Genomic DNA, 14,498 nt, shown 5'->3' with positions numbered 1-14,498 from the left:
TCTTTAGGAAAATGACGTCGATAATGAGAAACTATTGGAGATTATCGCGAAGTTTACCATTTACTACGCCAAAATATAATGGTATATTAATTATAGGAACGACGTTTTTATTAAATTATGTAATAATATACGCCCGTGTTTGACAGGTTATGCTATCGCTTCTCCGTCATTTGTAAGATATAATACCACAACTACCAGCGAGAAGACCGATAAAACTGAGACTCGTCGTATGTACAATTTATTTATTTAGTTTAATATTAATAAATTAAGCTATTGCAATGTGTCTAAATTTAGCAGAGGTTATTGATTTTTTTTCTTTAATTTTTGTTAGCAAAGAAAATAATTCTGAAATCTCCATATATATGTAAAGTATTTAACAAAATCATTAGTGTTTTCAAATATTTTCACAGCCACAGTACGGAAACCCAGTCATGTTGATGTTGACCGCCTGATAAACTTTGGTCGTTATATCAACGATTGTCTACCTAAATATATACAACAAGTACAGCTAACTACTGGTGACGAATTGGAATTGTTAATCGCTCCTGATGGCATCATCCCAACGTTTACATTTCTAAAAGATCATCATAATACACAGTTTGTTAATCTGGCAGATATTACTGCTCTAGATGTACCCAGTAGACAATGTAGATTTGAGGTAAATTTATTTTGTGTGTGTGTATGTGTGTATGTGTGTAAACCTGAGTATTTTACATTGACGTAGTTATAAATAGACAATAAGATTTTATTTATAAATAAACTATTATGCTATATTTATCATTACAGCTTGTCTATAATCTGCTATCATTGAGATATAATTCACGCATCAGAGTGAAAACATATACCGACGAATTGACGCCAGTTGATTCCCTCTACAGTGTATTTCAAGCTGCTGATTGGTATGAGCGAGAGATATGGGATATGTTTGGTGTATTCTTCTCGAATCATCCAGATCTTCGTAGGATTCTTACAGACTATGGCTTCGAAGGACATCCACTGAGGAAAGATTTTCCACTCAGTGGATATGTTGAGGTAATTATTCATTCAACAAACATTTGTATATCATTGTTTTTAACATAATATTCAATTGTTTAGATTTTAAAGAATCTAACAATAATTTTTGCCCTAAATTTTAATCATCAAATTTTATTAAAAGATCAATAATTTATGTTTCAGGTTCGCTACGACGACGAACATAAAAGAATAGTGATTGAACCATTAGAATTGACACAAGAATTTCGTAAATTTGAATTAGCCGCTCCTTGGGAACAGTTTCCTAACTTCCGGGATACTCCAGCAATTGCTGAACCTATTAAGGAAATACCAAAGGAAAAATAAGTGCTTTCATTTTGACTATAGTCACTCAGATCATAATTCGAACAAGCAAGTATAAATATATCGATAAAATGTAAAATAAATTATAAATGATATTCTCTCTTTTCTCTTGTGAACCATTTCTAAGTGCCCAATTCGGGCATTTGTTTTGGAAATATAGAGAATAATGTTACAATTATATTTATTTCAAAACACGATCTAGATTGCAACATAAATTATTTTCTCAAAAATTTCTAATCTTATGCTATTTTATATCGAGTAATTTCGACTTCACTCTTATTTATAAAATATAAATAAAATTATAATTATAAAAATATAATAAATATACACAAATTATAGTACGCGTGAATAAAAGACTTTAAGAATTTAAATAGGAAAAATGCTAATAAACTCTATTCTGAAATATTAGTTTTATTCTGTGTATTTGTATAGAAGTTATATAAACATAATATATTTTTTTATATATTACACATTTTTACAAACTACTTATGATCTACTCATAAGGCATTGTTTCCGGCGGATTTTTAAAGAGCCTGCAACGCGAGTCAAATTTCTTTTGAGTGCCGTAAGACGGCATTGACGCTAGAAAGGCGTAAACTCGCCGGACATATTCTGCTTACACGACCATACAAGTAGTTGTACTTCTTACGGATCCTTTCGATTCTCTTATTCTTAATTTAGAAAAAAAAGGGCAGCCTCTATTCGAAAGTGATTTTCTTCTCTAGTGACTAAGATCCCTAGTCTATAATTTTGAATGACAATAACAAAAATTGTTATATTATTGTGCAAGTTTTGTATAATGGTAAAAAAAAGCTGCGCAACGACAATATAACAATATCGTTACTGTCGTTAAAAAGTTATAGAATAGGAAGACGATGATTCCTTGTAAGTAGAACCCACTTTTGATCACTAGCATTAACATAGCATTTACATACGAGTTTTTAGGAGACTATGTCTATAGTGCGTGACGGTTTACTTTATTATAGGCCTATCGTAGACATTGGTATACGCGCTAAATTACCTCATTGCATTTTCGTTCCGAAACTAGCAGCTGTCACGACTGTTGTTTCTCTTAATAAGTACTCGAATAAAACTAGATTATAGTCTTCGTGCCGGTGGAAAAATTTTACTTTCAGAGAGAGGACAATTACTTTTTTCGGATGTAAGGCAAGAAATTTCTTTCAAGAAAGGACGCGTTTATGTGTTTCTCAAAAATTCTTATCTCAAAATATCTATATAAATAATCCGCTTTATAACGATGAACTACGATGTGTAAGATTGCATTGTGCGATATCTCATCGCCGATATAACATTTGACAATGGCGCATGTTTGGCGGTAAATGTGATTAGAGTCTAAATTACTAGCATAGAGTGAAGTCAATTCCGTGGGATGTAGCTTTTATATTTTAAAACAAATCGATATTTCGTCTCGTGTGATTTTCAAAAATCAATAATGTAATAGATATTTTTAATTGTTTTCATTCTTGAATATATAAAAAAAACTTTTATTTCAAAATTTTTACATTTCTATTGTATTAAGTATTATTCATTTTAAGTACTTTTTGCACTTCATCATAAGCACTAGTTTTAAATGCACTTTGTTAATCTTTGTCCTCTGCTCTCAATTTTAACAATTTTTCGTTTTAATATCAAAATAATATTGAATTTTAATAAAATTATCTTTATCTGCTTTGAAAAGATGAACGGTAAACTTATTATTAAACAAATTTATGATTTAATTTTCTCCAGATTATAAATCTGCACATGTAATGCATTTCGTTTCACATAATAAGAAAAACGTTCTAAATAATAGAATTACTTCACTCTGTACACACAATAATGAAAATTTTGCAAACGAATGTAACAGTATTTACAATAAATTATTTTCCTCATTCAAATTAATTAAATGTAATGACAGTATAGAACAAAACGTTTTTGTTTCGTTTTCCAAAATAAACGTTTTATACGAATTAATTACTTGTGTACAAACATCAACTAATTTCTGAAGACAACAGACAAAAAAATGCTTGATATTATGATAAGATTTTTTCCCCACATTTACCGCACCTTGGCGATAAATGATAATTATTACAATCAATAATTATTCTGCAATTAATTATCGTAGACAGTTCCGTGTGTAAGTCGGACTAAGCGAAACTTCGACACTTCCTTTCGTTATAACTCGCTCGGTCCGAAAACTTGTCAATGTAATACATGACACTCGTGCTAACATCACAGTTTAATATTATATTATAATATTCGATCACTCTCTCTCATTCTCTCTTTTTTACATACTTAAATATACGCTACTTACACGACTAAATGACCGCATAATTAAGCTCGTACGTGTCCCCGCACAATGTTGAGTCGCACGCGATTCGACGGTTTATTCATCTTCTTTTTCATAATTTTATATTTTATATTTAATTTTATATTTTAAAATTCGTAAACTTGGGATAATTATCTCGCTCGCGTGTATATGTTTACGATACACGATTATCCCAAAACTTAAATTCGAATATGTAAAATGAAAAGACTATGATTTTCAGATACTAACAAAGACAGACGTCTATACTTTATTTTGTTTATTTGGTCTATTATATTTTATCTATCCTGACGGGCTTTTCCAACGTTGCCTGTCTCTTCCGGATGAACGGCACCATGATCCAAAGAGATGAGCCGAACACTAGAATGATACCTAGTATACTGAAGATTGGTCCGTAGCTACCGATCTGCTCGAACACTATACCACAAATTGGCGGTCCCACCAATTGAATGACACCGTTGACGAACAACGAGATGCCATAGGACGAGGTGAGTTTCTCTGTGCCCAGCATATCAGCCATGATTACGGCCGTGATGCCGACGTAGATGCCGGACGCGAGACCAAAGAAGGAGCAATAAACAGACAGCATGGTATACGTGTTGGAAGTGGGCATGATGGCCAAAGAGATCCCGGAGGCGAGCAGACCGCCAACGAAGTACCAATGTTTGGGCATGATCTTGATGTCGGAGAGAGCGGAGCCGCCGATACGACCTACCAAGTCGAGCATGGAGACGATCGACAGTAACAACGATGCGTCCCAATTGTCGAAACCTAGAGAAATAGCATAGGCTGGCAACAAAATGATGAAATTAGTATAGCTGATGGCATTGGTGGAATTGGAGATGAGGATGACGAGATAGATGGGATCTTTGAGCAAGCTGAAATCGAAGAATTTATTCTGTTGATCCTTCTCGTCGTGCTCGCGTCGCTTCTGCTCGCTAATCGACTTCCTGGTAAACGTGCTGGAGATAGCGTTCAATGTCAACGTGGACGCACGTTCCGGGTGCAGAACCGACAGTGTACTACCGTGATACGGCGTACTGACGTAATTGAAAGACGACGTGCTAGGTGAGTGCAGCGGTGACCTCGGCGTCCTGACATATTTGGCGGATTCGACCATGACACCACCGCGCTCTGGCACAGCGTGCAATGTCGGCGTGCTGTGCATCTGTCCACTGATCTCGCGTCCGGTGGGCATACTGATCTTTCGCGTGCGACTTTGCACTGGTGTGTTCTTATAATATTCCAAGGCAACGCTCGATGCGCTCTTCGGCACAATCGGTGCGGCCTTTTCATTCGTCGAGTTGCTCAATGATGCCAGCTGACTGTTGCTCTTTTCTGTCGCTTGCTCAGGACTGCTAGTAACAGTCACCGACATAGTCTCTCCATTATCATGCGCCTCGCTATCGTCTGGAGGCCGAGCTGGCACTAAGTGCCATTCTACCGGGTGGTACAGGAGCGCACTCGCCCAGACATTTAGCGTGACAGCACCCATTATTAATACTGCTCCTCTGTAAATAGATACACACAGACCTTGATCAACTTTACTTATTATTATTATTATCATTGAAAAGAGATTGACAATTAACAATAGAGCCAAATAGAATGATTGCAATTACTATAATATATATGTATATTAAGGGGGTTGCACTGAAAGTCGCTATTTTTTTTTGTTTTTTAGCATTTATTTCAATAACAAAATGTGTGAATACTTCAAAGTATTTACTCTCGGAAGCTATGACTTTTTCCCACTTTTCTAGCAGAAGTTGAATTCCACGACGAAAGAACAGTTTTCGATTTCGCCATAATTAGAAGTATGTATCTTCTAGATCGTGTTCCATCGATTGGAAAGACGTAATCACTTGGTGCCAAATCCAGAGAATGCGGGAGAACCTCCCATCAGTGTTTGTTTCATGGCTACAGCAATATGGCCGAGCGTTATATTATAGAGAAGAATCACATTTCGACGATTTGATGCAATTAATGATCGTTTTTGTATCAAATTATCATTCAAACTCTAATTGTTGTCGATAACCAGGGTTGCCATAGAAAATGAATTTAAAAATTCCTTGACTTTTTCAGGTTTTCCAGATGAAAATGGAAAATTTTCCATTATTAATATAGAATATGTAAATTTGAACATTTAGACTCAAGAATTGTAGGAAAAGCTAGTCTTTATTATTAAAAACAACACAAAAAAAGCTTAATAGCATAGTAAAATTTTGGGTGCAAATTCAAGCCAGCAAAAAATATTAGTTTTGGAAAAAAAGAATGCAGTTACGACGAAGAAGAAAGATCAAATAAAAATACTGAATAAAATATAAATTTTAATTATTTTGTTAAACTCGTTTAATGTATTTAACTATAAACGTCAGTTATATTCAAAAATTTATAACAATTATTTGGAATAGGAGCAGTTTAAGAAAGCAAATTGTGAGCAAATTTTGAAATTCCACACTTTTTTACATTTTTCTCTGATTTTCCGTTTTTCCATGACCAATTTTAATTTCCCTCTTTTCCCGGTTTTCCAAGTCTGCGGCAATTTTGATAACGTTCAGCGGTTGTTATGTTCGGTTTCATAATACACGACACCCTCACCAAATATTGAACATTACTTTGTGACTGAATATTTCGCTTTGGAGTTAATGTTGCTTGGTTAGCCAGAATCAACTCAAGAATGATTTTTTGCGTTTCGGATTGTCAAAATAGATCTTTTCATCGCCTATCACGATACGTCACAAGAAATTCTTCTTTTTATGCTTTGCAAGCAAAGAAATCGAAATGTTTAAACGATTGGCAATAGCATTTTCAGCAATTCATGTGGTAGGCATTTCCCTTCTTTTTGAATCCTTCCCATAGCTCGTAAATGTCGTGAAATAGTTCATTTATCGACTTTGAGCCAATTCTTGGAGTATTTGAGCAGGACTTTCTTCCAATAGAGCTTGTTTGCAGTTGTTCATTTTCGAATTTTTTCGATTGACTTGGCCGTTGTTTGTCGTGAATCTCACAATCACCACTATTGAATCGTCGAAACTAAGAATGCACCGGATATCCGAAAAGTATCCAATATCCGATATTATCCGGCACTTTTTTACTATCCGACCGGATAGTTGGATATCATTAGTATCCGAGAATATATCCAGTTGAAATTTTACATCATTAAATTGATTTTTTTATTATATAAATGTTTTATAAATAAGTATGGATATTCATAATGCTATAATATCTTAGATATTGTTACAAAATTACAATTTTTTCTTTTATTGATACAATCCTTTTCGCTCCCTTTTTCCTTTTTTTATTCAGCCCTTTTTTTTAGACATTGTCCCGGAATTCGGTCGGATATCCGATTTGAAAAATTGTCTTTCCGGATATTCGATATACGATATTCGATATTTTTACGATCCGGCACATCCTTAGTCGAAAGTCGAAACCAATCTCTACATACTGTTCCGGATGGAACAGATTCATCATAAATTTCCGCAAGCAATCGATGAGTTACAGATGCACTTTTTTTCAAATCAAAGTAGAAGTACACATCGGAAAAACAACTTATCGCGTTCCATTTTAATTCAATTATAGAACAGCATATGTGTAAATAAAGGATGGCATTTGTTGACTATTTTAGTGGGAAATGTTCACACTTTTCAAAATGACATAAGTAATAATGTTCTGATCACAGCATACGCAGCTAGAGCCATCTAGACATGAACAGTGGCTTTCAATGCAACTCTCCTAATACGTGCATAGTAACCGATCGAAAAATTATAAATATAGGGTTGTTTTCATAGTAATTTTATTTGTTAGATAGCGTTTTATCAGTTTTCGATAAATCTGAGATTAACTTATATTTATCCTGTATATTTATCCTCTTCTCTCTCCTATTATTCTTTATTATTGCACATAAGAAGCCATTGTTACAATTTAACATCTGATGAGCGCTTAGATAAAACAAATCAAATTCTAATTAATAATTTAATTATAATGTTTTAATACGTTTGAAAACTGCTGTCTTTTAAATTCGTTTTTTTCTTTTTATTTTGATGTGATATTTTCAATTTTGAATGATAAATTTATTATAAAAAAGCAAATATTTAGGAAATATTAATTTCATTCAGGTAATAAAAACGTTTTAATTATTTGTCAAACAGTGCATCGACTTACCTGTAACCATATTCTCGTAAAAGAAAACCCAGAACGGGCGGAAGAAATATTGAACCTAACGCACTGCCAGATATGCAAAGCCCGTTGGCAAGTCCTCGAAACCGTACAAAATAAGATGTCACAATATATACAGTTGGAGGAAATGCTAATCCAGCACCCGTACCTACGAATACACCATAACTGGAAACAAAGGAAATTGCATAAGAAATATTTCTGTGTATTATAATATTTATAATATAATCGGAGGCGTTACAAGGCACTAAGCAGATATCGCTCCAGCGTAAAGCGCAAAATTTAGAGGGGCGCAAAACTTTAATAGGCAGCGCTACTCTTGTAAATATAAAGCTCTGCCTTACTTGATATTTTAAATGAATTAGCTAAAATTGATTTTCTGGAGATCTTTTCAAATTTAGCAATAGCGTTATGAATCTTATTAACTGTGTCAATATCTGTGGCAATTACAGAGGCATCTTTTTCAAAATTAAAAATAATAAAGAATTATCTGAGGAATACAATGACGCACGGTAATGCTATTTAGCTATAATATTAATTAAAAAGGAATTGGCGAACAGTCTTGATTACGCAACAATTGAAGACGTAATCAGAATATTTTCAAAAGCTAAAGCGAGAAAATGTAATAATATATTGCATTAAACGTCAAATATATTATTACAAGAGAAAATATGAAATTTATTATATTCGTATTCTTATATTATGCAAATTGATGAAAATTTCTTTTTTTTAATTGTTAGTTCGTTGCCGTTAGTGAGGGATTGGTGCTTCAGAGATTTAGCAATTCTTGATGGGACGTAAAAGTAAATTCCAGCGTAGGGCGCCAAAGATCGAACGAAACGCCTCCGATAATAAATATATAATAATAATATTACGCAACGAATATTTCGAACTCAAAAAATCACACAGCTTCAATAAAGCCAATAAATTGAATTTTGCACTTCTTTGTATTTTCTTCATACATTTGAATACTTTTCTTTTCTATATCGTCATTTTTATTAATAGATTCATCTGAATATTTACAATTTGCCTTTGTTAATTTTATAATTTTTCTTCCTGTAATTTTATTGGAAAAATTTTTACAGTAATTTTATCTCATTAAGGTAAAACTAAATACAACGAGAAAATCATTTTAATAAATCTTGTTTTTACTGAAATCTAGAATTTCGATTTTTTAAATAAAGATATGTTTGTGTTTGTATGATACAGGTTACTATTTTATGAAGATATTCGTTGCACAAGATAATTACCAGCTAATTTATCTCTATTTTATGAAAAGTAAAAATATATTACCTAACGCATAGAAAGGCCACAGAGTTCGCAAAATAACTCAACATCATCCCCGCCGCGGCAAACGTCCCTCCTATTAAAGTTACCGTACGATAGGAATACTTGACCGAAAGTACACTAGAAAGTGGGCCTGGAACAATAAAATGTCATTGAAAATATAATAAATACAAGTAACAACAGCGATGTTTACTTAGAAATTGTTCATACAGTATTTATATTAAATTCTGATAGATGATTATGATGGAAATTTATCACGATTATCGGTTTCGTTCTTGTGAAAAGGTATTGTGTGCAGTCGGTGTGATCCAGATTCTCGTCAAACACACAATATGCGTAAAGATAAAACAAAGTAATCCCTAACTATATTTGCTCGAGAATTCATCAGCGTGATCAATAATTTACCCGAGGAAAAACGCGTAAACATCACGCAGACAATATACAATTAAATACGCAAATATTTCCCGGAATTTACCATTTAGCATGCATTACCTTTTTCCTCTGCAAGAATGTAATGTATATTGCTCGCCGCGTGCATCATGACGTAATGTGAAAGTTAATATAATGGTTGCCAATAACTCTAGACTTCTCTCTCCTTTCATTATAAAAATCATAAAAATATCATGAAACTGTAATCAAATAACGTCAATACGGCTTTGACGTTTTGACGTTTCGATAAAGCACGATAAGCAGAGATAAGATACGCCTAAATATTTAATTGCCAATTACGTAAATGCGAAACTGGGACAAGTTACGGAAAAACAGAACCCTCGATCTAAGAGAGATGTCTAAAAAAAAAAAACGTAGACCCGCGACCTCGAAATACTCGACGACGCGCAGCGTTTCTTACCCAGCGAACTGTATAGGAAGTAACAAAGCGACGGTATCCATGCAGCTGCCGCTGGTGATGCATCAAATACGTCAAGGAATTCGACGAACAATACCCCGAAAGACTTGATAGTGCCGGGGATGAGAAGGTTGACCATGACGGCAGCCAGGAGTATCAGCCATCCCCAGCCTCCGTCCGGTGGGACTAACTCCTCCTCTTTCTTCTCATTGTTCTCTGTAATAGAGATAGAGATCTTTCAGAATCTCATTATCAATTCCTTTAAAAATCTTTATATATCGCTTATAATAATACAAATCATTGTTATCCTTTAAATATTCTTTTTTTTTCCTCTTTTTTTCGTCAAGAAATTTTCTTGTTAAAAAAATCGATACTCCAAAGTTCATTCGATTGCCAATAGTTTATAATTTCTGATTTCTGCGGACTTTGTACCTTTTCAACGTTATATCGAATTAAACAAATACAAAAAGTAAAATAAATAATTCTTTAAAAGAAATAAGTAAAAAAAAGGATCAATACGAGATTTGCCTAATAATAGAGAGTTATTCTCGGAGTTTTTGTAATACTGTTTATCCAGATACAGTAAACGCTAAAGTCACGTTATCTTCTTCTTAACAATTAATTGAGAAAAGGATAATGTAACTTTAACGTCCACCGTATCTGGATCCACGTTATTACAAAAACTCTATTAATTGTATGTAAATTCTAAATATATCTTTCAATTATATAAACTGCGTGCTGCTTATTGTCAAACTTGAAAAGTAATCACAAATTGAAGCTAGAATAATATTACGAATTAAATTGGTTGATTTTTTAAATTATTCTTTTTTAGAAAGGTTTCGCAATTGCTTCATGAAACATGTTTATCAAATATCATTTTATTTAAGAAGTAATATGAAGTAAGATCAATATTTTTATGATTCTTTAAAGCCTTGCATCACTTTGAAATCATGAAAAAATCAAAAATTTTTTTCGCTTAAATGATAGTTTATATATGTGAAAATATAGCTCTACTAGATGAAATGAAAAATTCAAAGCTTACAAAGTTACTAGTTGATTCTTTGAAGCTTGTCCCTACATAAAAAAAAAAATTTTTCTCAAAAGAACATTTTTCAATCAAATTACATCACAACTTCTAGAATTTTTCTTCGATTTACTTGAAATTTGCAGAGAATCTTATTAATTATCTTTGTTAATTTTCTAAAAAAAAATACGTAGCGATTTTTCGCAATTAATTAAAAATTATATTGTAATATTAACATTTTGTGTAAAATTTTTTGATTAAAAATAATACTTTTTCCAAATGTTTCATAAAGAAGCATATTTCTGAAAACCTCTATATACTTCTTTAGTAAATATCATGTAGAAAATAAAAATTATTGGCCAAACCGTTTCGTGATAATCTTATACACTGATTAGGCGGTCGTTAAAAACCATTGCAGCCTATTTAAATTGAATGCAGTGCTGTCAAAAAAAAAATTTATATACACTTTAAAACATGTATAATATCTCTTTATAAATTTTTAATTTACTTTATCCTCTTTGTAGAAAAAATTTCCCAAAAATAGCCTTTGTTTAAAGGGTAAACTATTAAATCTATCAAATTTAACCTAATGTGAGTCGCCATTGCGCTTATTAAATATATCGTTATTTTATAACGACAATTAAATTTGACACCATATAGATTTAACAGTGTGCAAAGTGTTCTTAAAAAGAAACCAATAAAAAAAAAATTGGAATTTCTTTTACTTCCGACAATCTGTCTATTACGCGAATAATCGCCCAATATGTACTCAGTAAACAAAATATAGAATTAGCGCGGTTTATATATTATTAATCTTGTATAATCGGTTCGCGGGAAGACTGAGCAAACGACAACAATTAGACCGTCAAACAACAAGTAGATAATAACAAATATTCCCCCGACGTATACTCTGCGACAAGAACGCGTCCCGGTGATAACGAGATGAAAATTGGTATGCTAATGAATGCTAACTCCCTCATATTTATCATTATTGATTTTATGAGCGGAGCCGGCTAAACTTATCTGATATAAAAGAGACATTTGCACGAGCGTTAAAATCGCAAACACGGTAAATCGTACAAAGTATGCTACGATATGAATAAAAGTCGCGCGATTCATTGCAGAAGGAAGGAAAGACAATAGTTGCTTTCCACTTACACACAAGTGAAACTGAGTCTGAAGTGAGTTGAGTATTTTATACCCAGATTAATGACGTCAACTACTTGCTTACTTTGGTAAAGTTATCACATGTCAGTTATCACAGATTCATAACCTCACTTTGAAGTGAGTTTACGAGACTCACTAAGGCACACGGTCTCGATCTTGTGCAAACTGTGAGTAAAACTCAGTTGAATCTTACTTGTCAACATGCAAAAGGAACGCGCATTCAACTGAGTTGTGACGTCACAAGTGAGAATTACCAGAGAATCAGTGTAAATGGAAAGTAACTAAAGTAGGCAATCTCCACATATGATTGTACGTATTGTACGGTATACGTCTAGACAAAGGCAAGTTGTAATTTCTCCTGTCGCCGACAAAGAGCAACATTCATTGGTATACGACATTGTAATACCAGCCGTTTCACACGCGGAAGTCATTTCCGTTGCGAAGTGCAATCTCATTTGATTTTTATGCACGGACAATAGATGAATTAAAAAGGGTCGCACGACGCTTGAACAGGAATTCAATTTACGTAAACGAATTTCTTTTATATCTTTGTAATTTTTAACATGATTTTCTTTTCTTTCTTCGCAACAAAAATTTCTCTTAATTTGTTTAAAACTTAAATAAACAAAAGATTCTTTTACGGAAGGAAACACCGATACATAGATTATTTCATTTGTTTAAAATTAATACATACAATAATCAAATATAATGCCTAAACAATTTTCTTTTCATTTGTCAGATATTCAAAATGTCGGTACATTGGAAAAATCGAGGGAAAAATAAAACAAAACGGGAAGAAATTCTAAATTTTTTTAAATTCATTTAATATTGTAGCTAATTGTAGCTCTTGTGCACAAAAGAATTTCTTTTAATTTTTTTTTATAATATAACATCGTTATTAAAAGATCGTTTTCTTGACAGGGGGAAACGCCGAAATAAATTATTTGCTTTATTTAAAACTTACATATTTAGTACACAAAATTAAATATGATTTCTTAAAAAAATATCTAATTCTTTTATTACTAAATCAGATATTTGAAATATCGACATCGAGAAAATAGAAGAAACGAAAAAAATTTTCAATTTTTAAAATTAATTTACTGTCTATAGCAAATTTGGTCTTGCACAAATCTCTAAGTAAACTTATTTACACGTTTTAATACCCGGAAGGAATGATATATTACGAAAGAAACTATAATGCTTTCAAACGTATAAATCATAATGTTATATATGTATGTATATTCATATCACAGACTGAACATTATCGTTATATTAACAAACTATAAAAGATTTTATAGTTTGACATCAACGCTGGTAAGTATATGACACGACGTTGTGATTACATCCGTTTTACTGACTCTCATTTTATCTCTTGGCTCTTACGCCAATTTTTTATCCAATCTTTCTATTTATAAAAGATCTATCTATATCAGTCGATCCCAAATGTTATATGATCCCAAAGATGCAGTATGTAGTAGCTTAAAAATGGGGAAAGAAAATGCGAGCAAGTAAAACTATTCTTATTAGTGTAGAAAGTTATAAGTGCAGACGCAATAAAAAATCAAAAAGTAATGATAACATAACAGCGAGATAATTTGGTGATGCAGTCATATTGTGATAAGAGAAGAAATAAAAATGTGAACCGTGTCAAGCACTATGAATTGTGTCATTTCTGATACGTAGGCATTTTAGATTCAACAATTTATATTTTGACCTACAATTTTATTCATATATATTATATGTATGTCTGTGTATAATGTACTATAATTTTTGTATATAATATTTTTGCTAACTTAAAAAATACGATCTGTTTTTAATACATTAAAGTTTATTAGTTGCATTATGATTTAGTTACAATAAAATAAAAAATATAATATAATTATAATTACATAATTCAGTTAGAATTTAAAAAATAAAATGATACACATTAATATAAAATGTTACATTACATACGTATAATACTTCATAAAATAAAACGCAAATATCTAAAAAAACAGAAAAGATAATACCTAATCGAGTATATACTTTACTTGTTAGAAGAATTATAAAAAACACGCAATGTCCAAGTGGAACAACATAACATGCCTGTGAACTGTGCTGAGGTTATCAGTGATACCAGTTGGCATTAGTAAAAATCATTACGTATCCAAAAGATAAAAGAGACATAAGAATTGTTCGAACGCGACTGTCCCTGAGGCTTCCTCGTGATTCCCATAATTGCGACGTCATTTGCAAATATCAACAACACGGCAAATTTTCTCCTGCGAGTTTCAGTACATATTTACATACTAGTATGTTAGAAATACCAACAGACATTTCGTATGAATTTTAAATAG

The 14,498-nt window shown here is 32.3% G+C and overlaps 2 protein-coding genes across 6 annotated transcripts in view; one reads left to right on the top strand and one right to left on the bottom strand.

The window, feature by feature from the left end:
• Positions 1-1,514, top strand: part of LOC108753195 (NADH dehydrogenase [ubiquinone] iron-sulfur protein 3, mitochondrial) — a 1,968-nt gene extending 454 nt beyond the window's left edge. Inside the window, exons 2-6 of one of the 5 annotated variants that reach the window (XM_018494581.1) lie at positions 8-81; positions 147-227; positions 411-658; positions 787-1,032; positions 1,177-1,514. In XM_018494581.1, coding sequence (XP_018350083.1) covers positions 12-81; positions 147-227; positions 411-658; positions 787-1,032; positions 1,177-1,338 — 807 coding nt within the window. In that variant the 5' untranslated portion in view covers positions 8-11 and the 3' untranslated portion in view covers positions 1,339-1,514. The remainder of the gene's footprint in view (positions 1-7; positions 82-146; positions 228-410; positions 659-786; positions 1,033-1,176) is intronic. The other 4 variants (XM_018494580.1, XM_018494582.1, XM_018494579.1 and 1 more) reach the window with 4 other exon arrangements.
• Positions 1,515-3,283: 1,769 nt separating this feature from the next.
• The window catches only part of LOC108753194 (monocarboxylate transporter 9), an 11,786-nt gene continuing 571 nt past the window's right edge, over positions 3,284-14,498 (bottom strand). The window contains exons 2-5 of the mRNA XM_018494578.1: positions 9,975-10,187; positions 9,131-9,257; positions 7,826-8,005; positions 3,284-5,172 (exon numbers count right to left, since the gene is read on the bottom strand). Coding sequence (XP_018350080.1) covers positions 3,933-5,172; positions 7,826-8,005; positions 9,131-9,257; positions 9,975-10,187 — 1,760 coding nt within the window. The 3' untranslated portion in view covers positions 3,284-3,932. The remainder of the gene's footprint in view (positions 5,173-7,825; positions 8,006-9,130; positions 9,258-9,974; positions 10,188-14,498) is intronic.

This window comes from Trachymyrmex septentrionalis, unplaced genomic scaffold (genome assembly GCF_001594115.1).
Source record: "Trachymyrmex septentrionalis isolate Tsep2-gDNA-1 unplaced genomic scaffold, Tsep1.0 scaffold66, whole genome shotgun sequence".
Lineage (NCBI taxonomy): Eukaryota > Metazoa > Arthropoda > Insecta > Hymenoptera > Formicidae > Trachymyrmex > Trachymyrmex septentrionalis.
The sequence above is the reverse complement of the archived record's forward strand: the minus strand, read 5'-3'. Positions and strand labels throughout refer to the sequence as shown.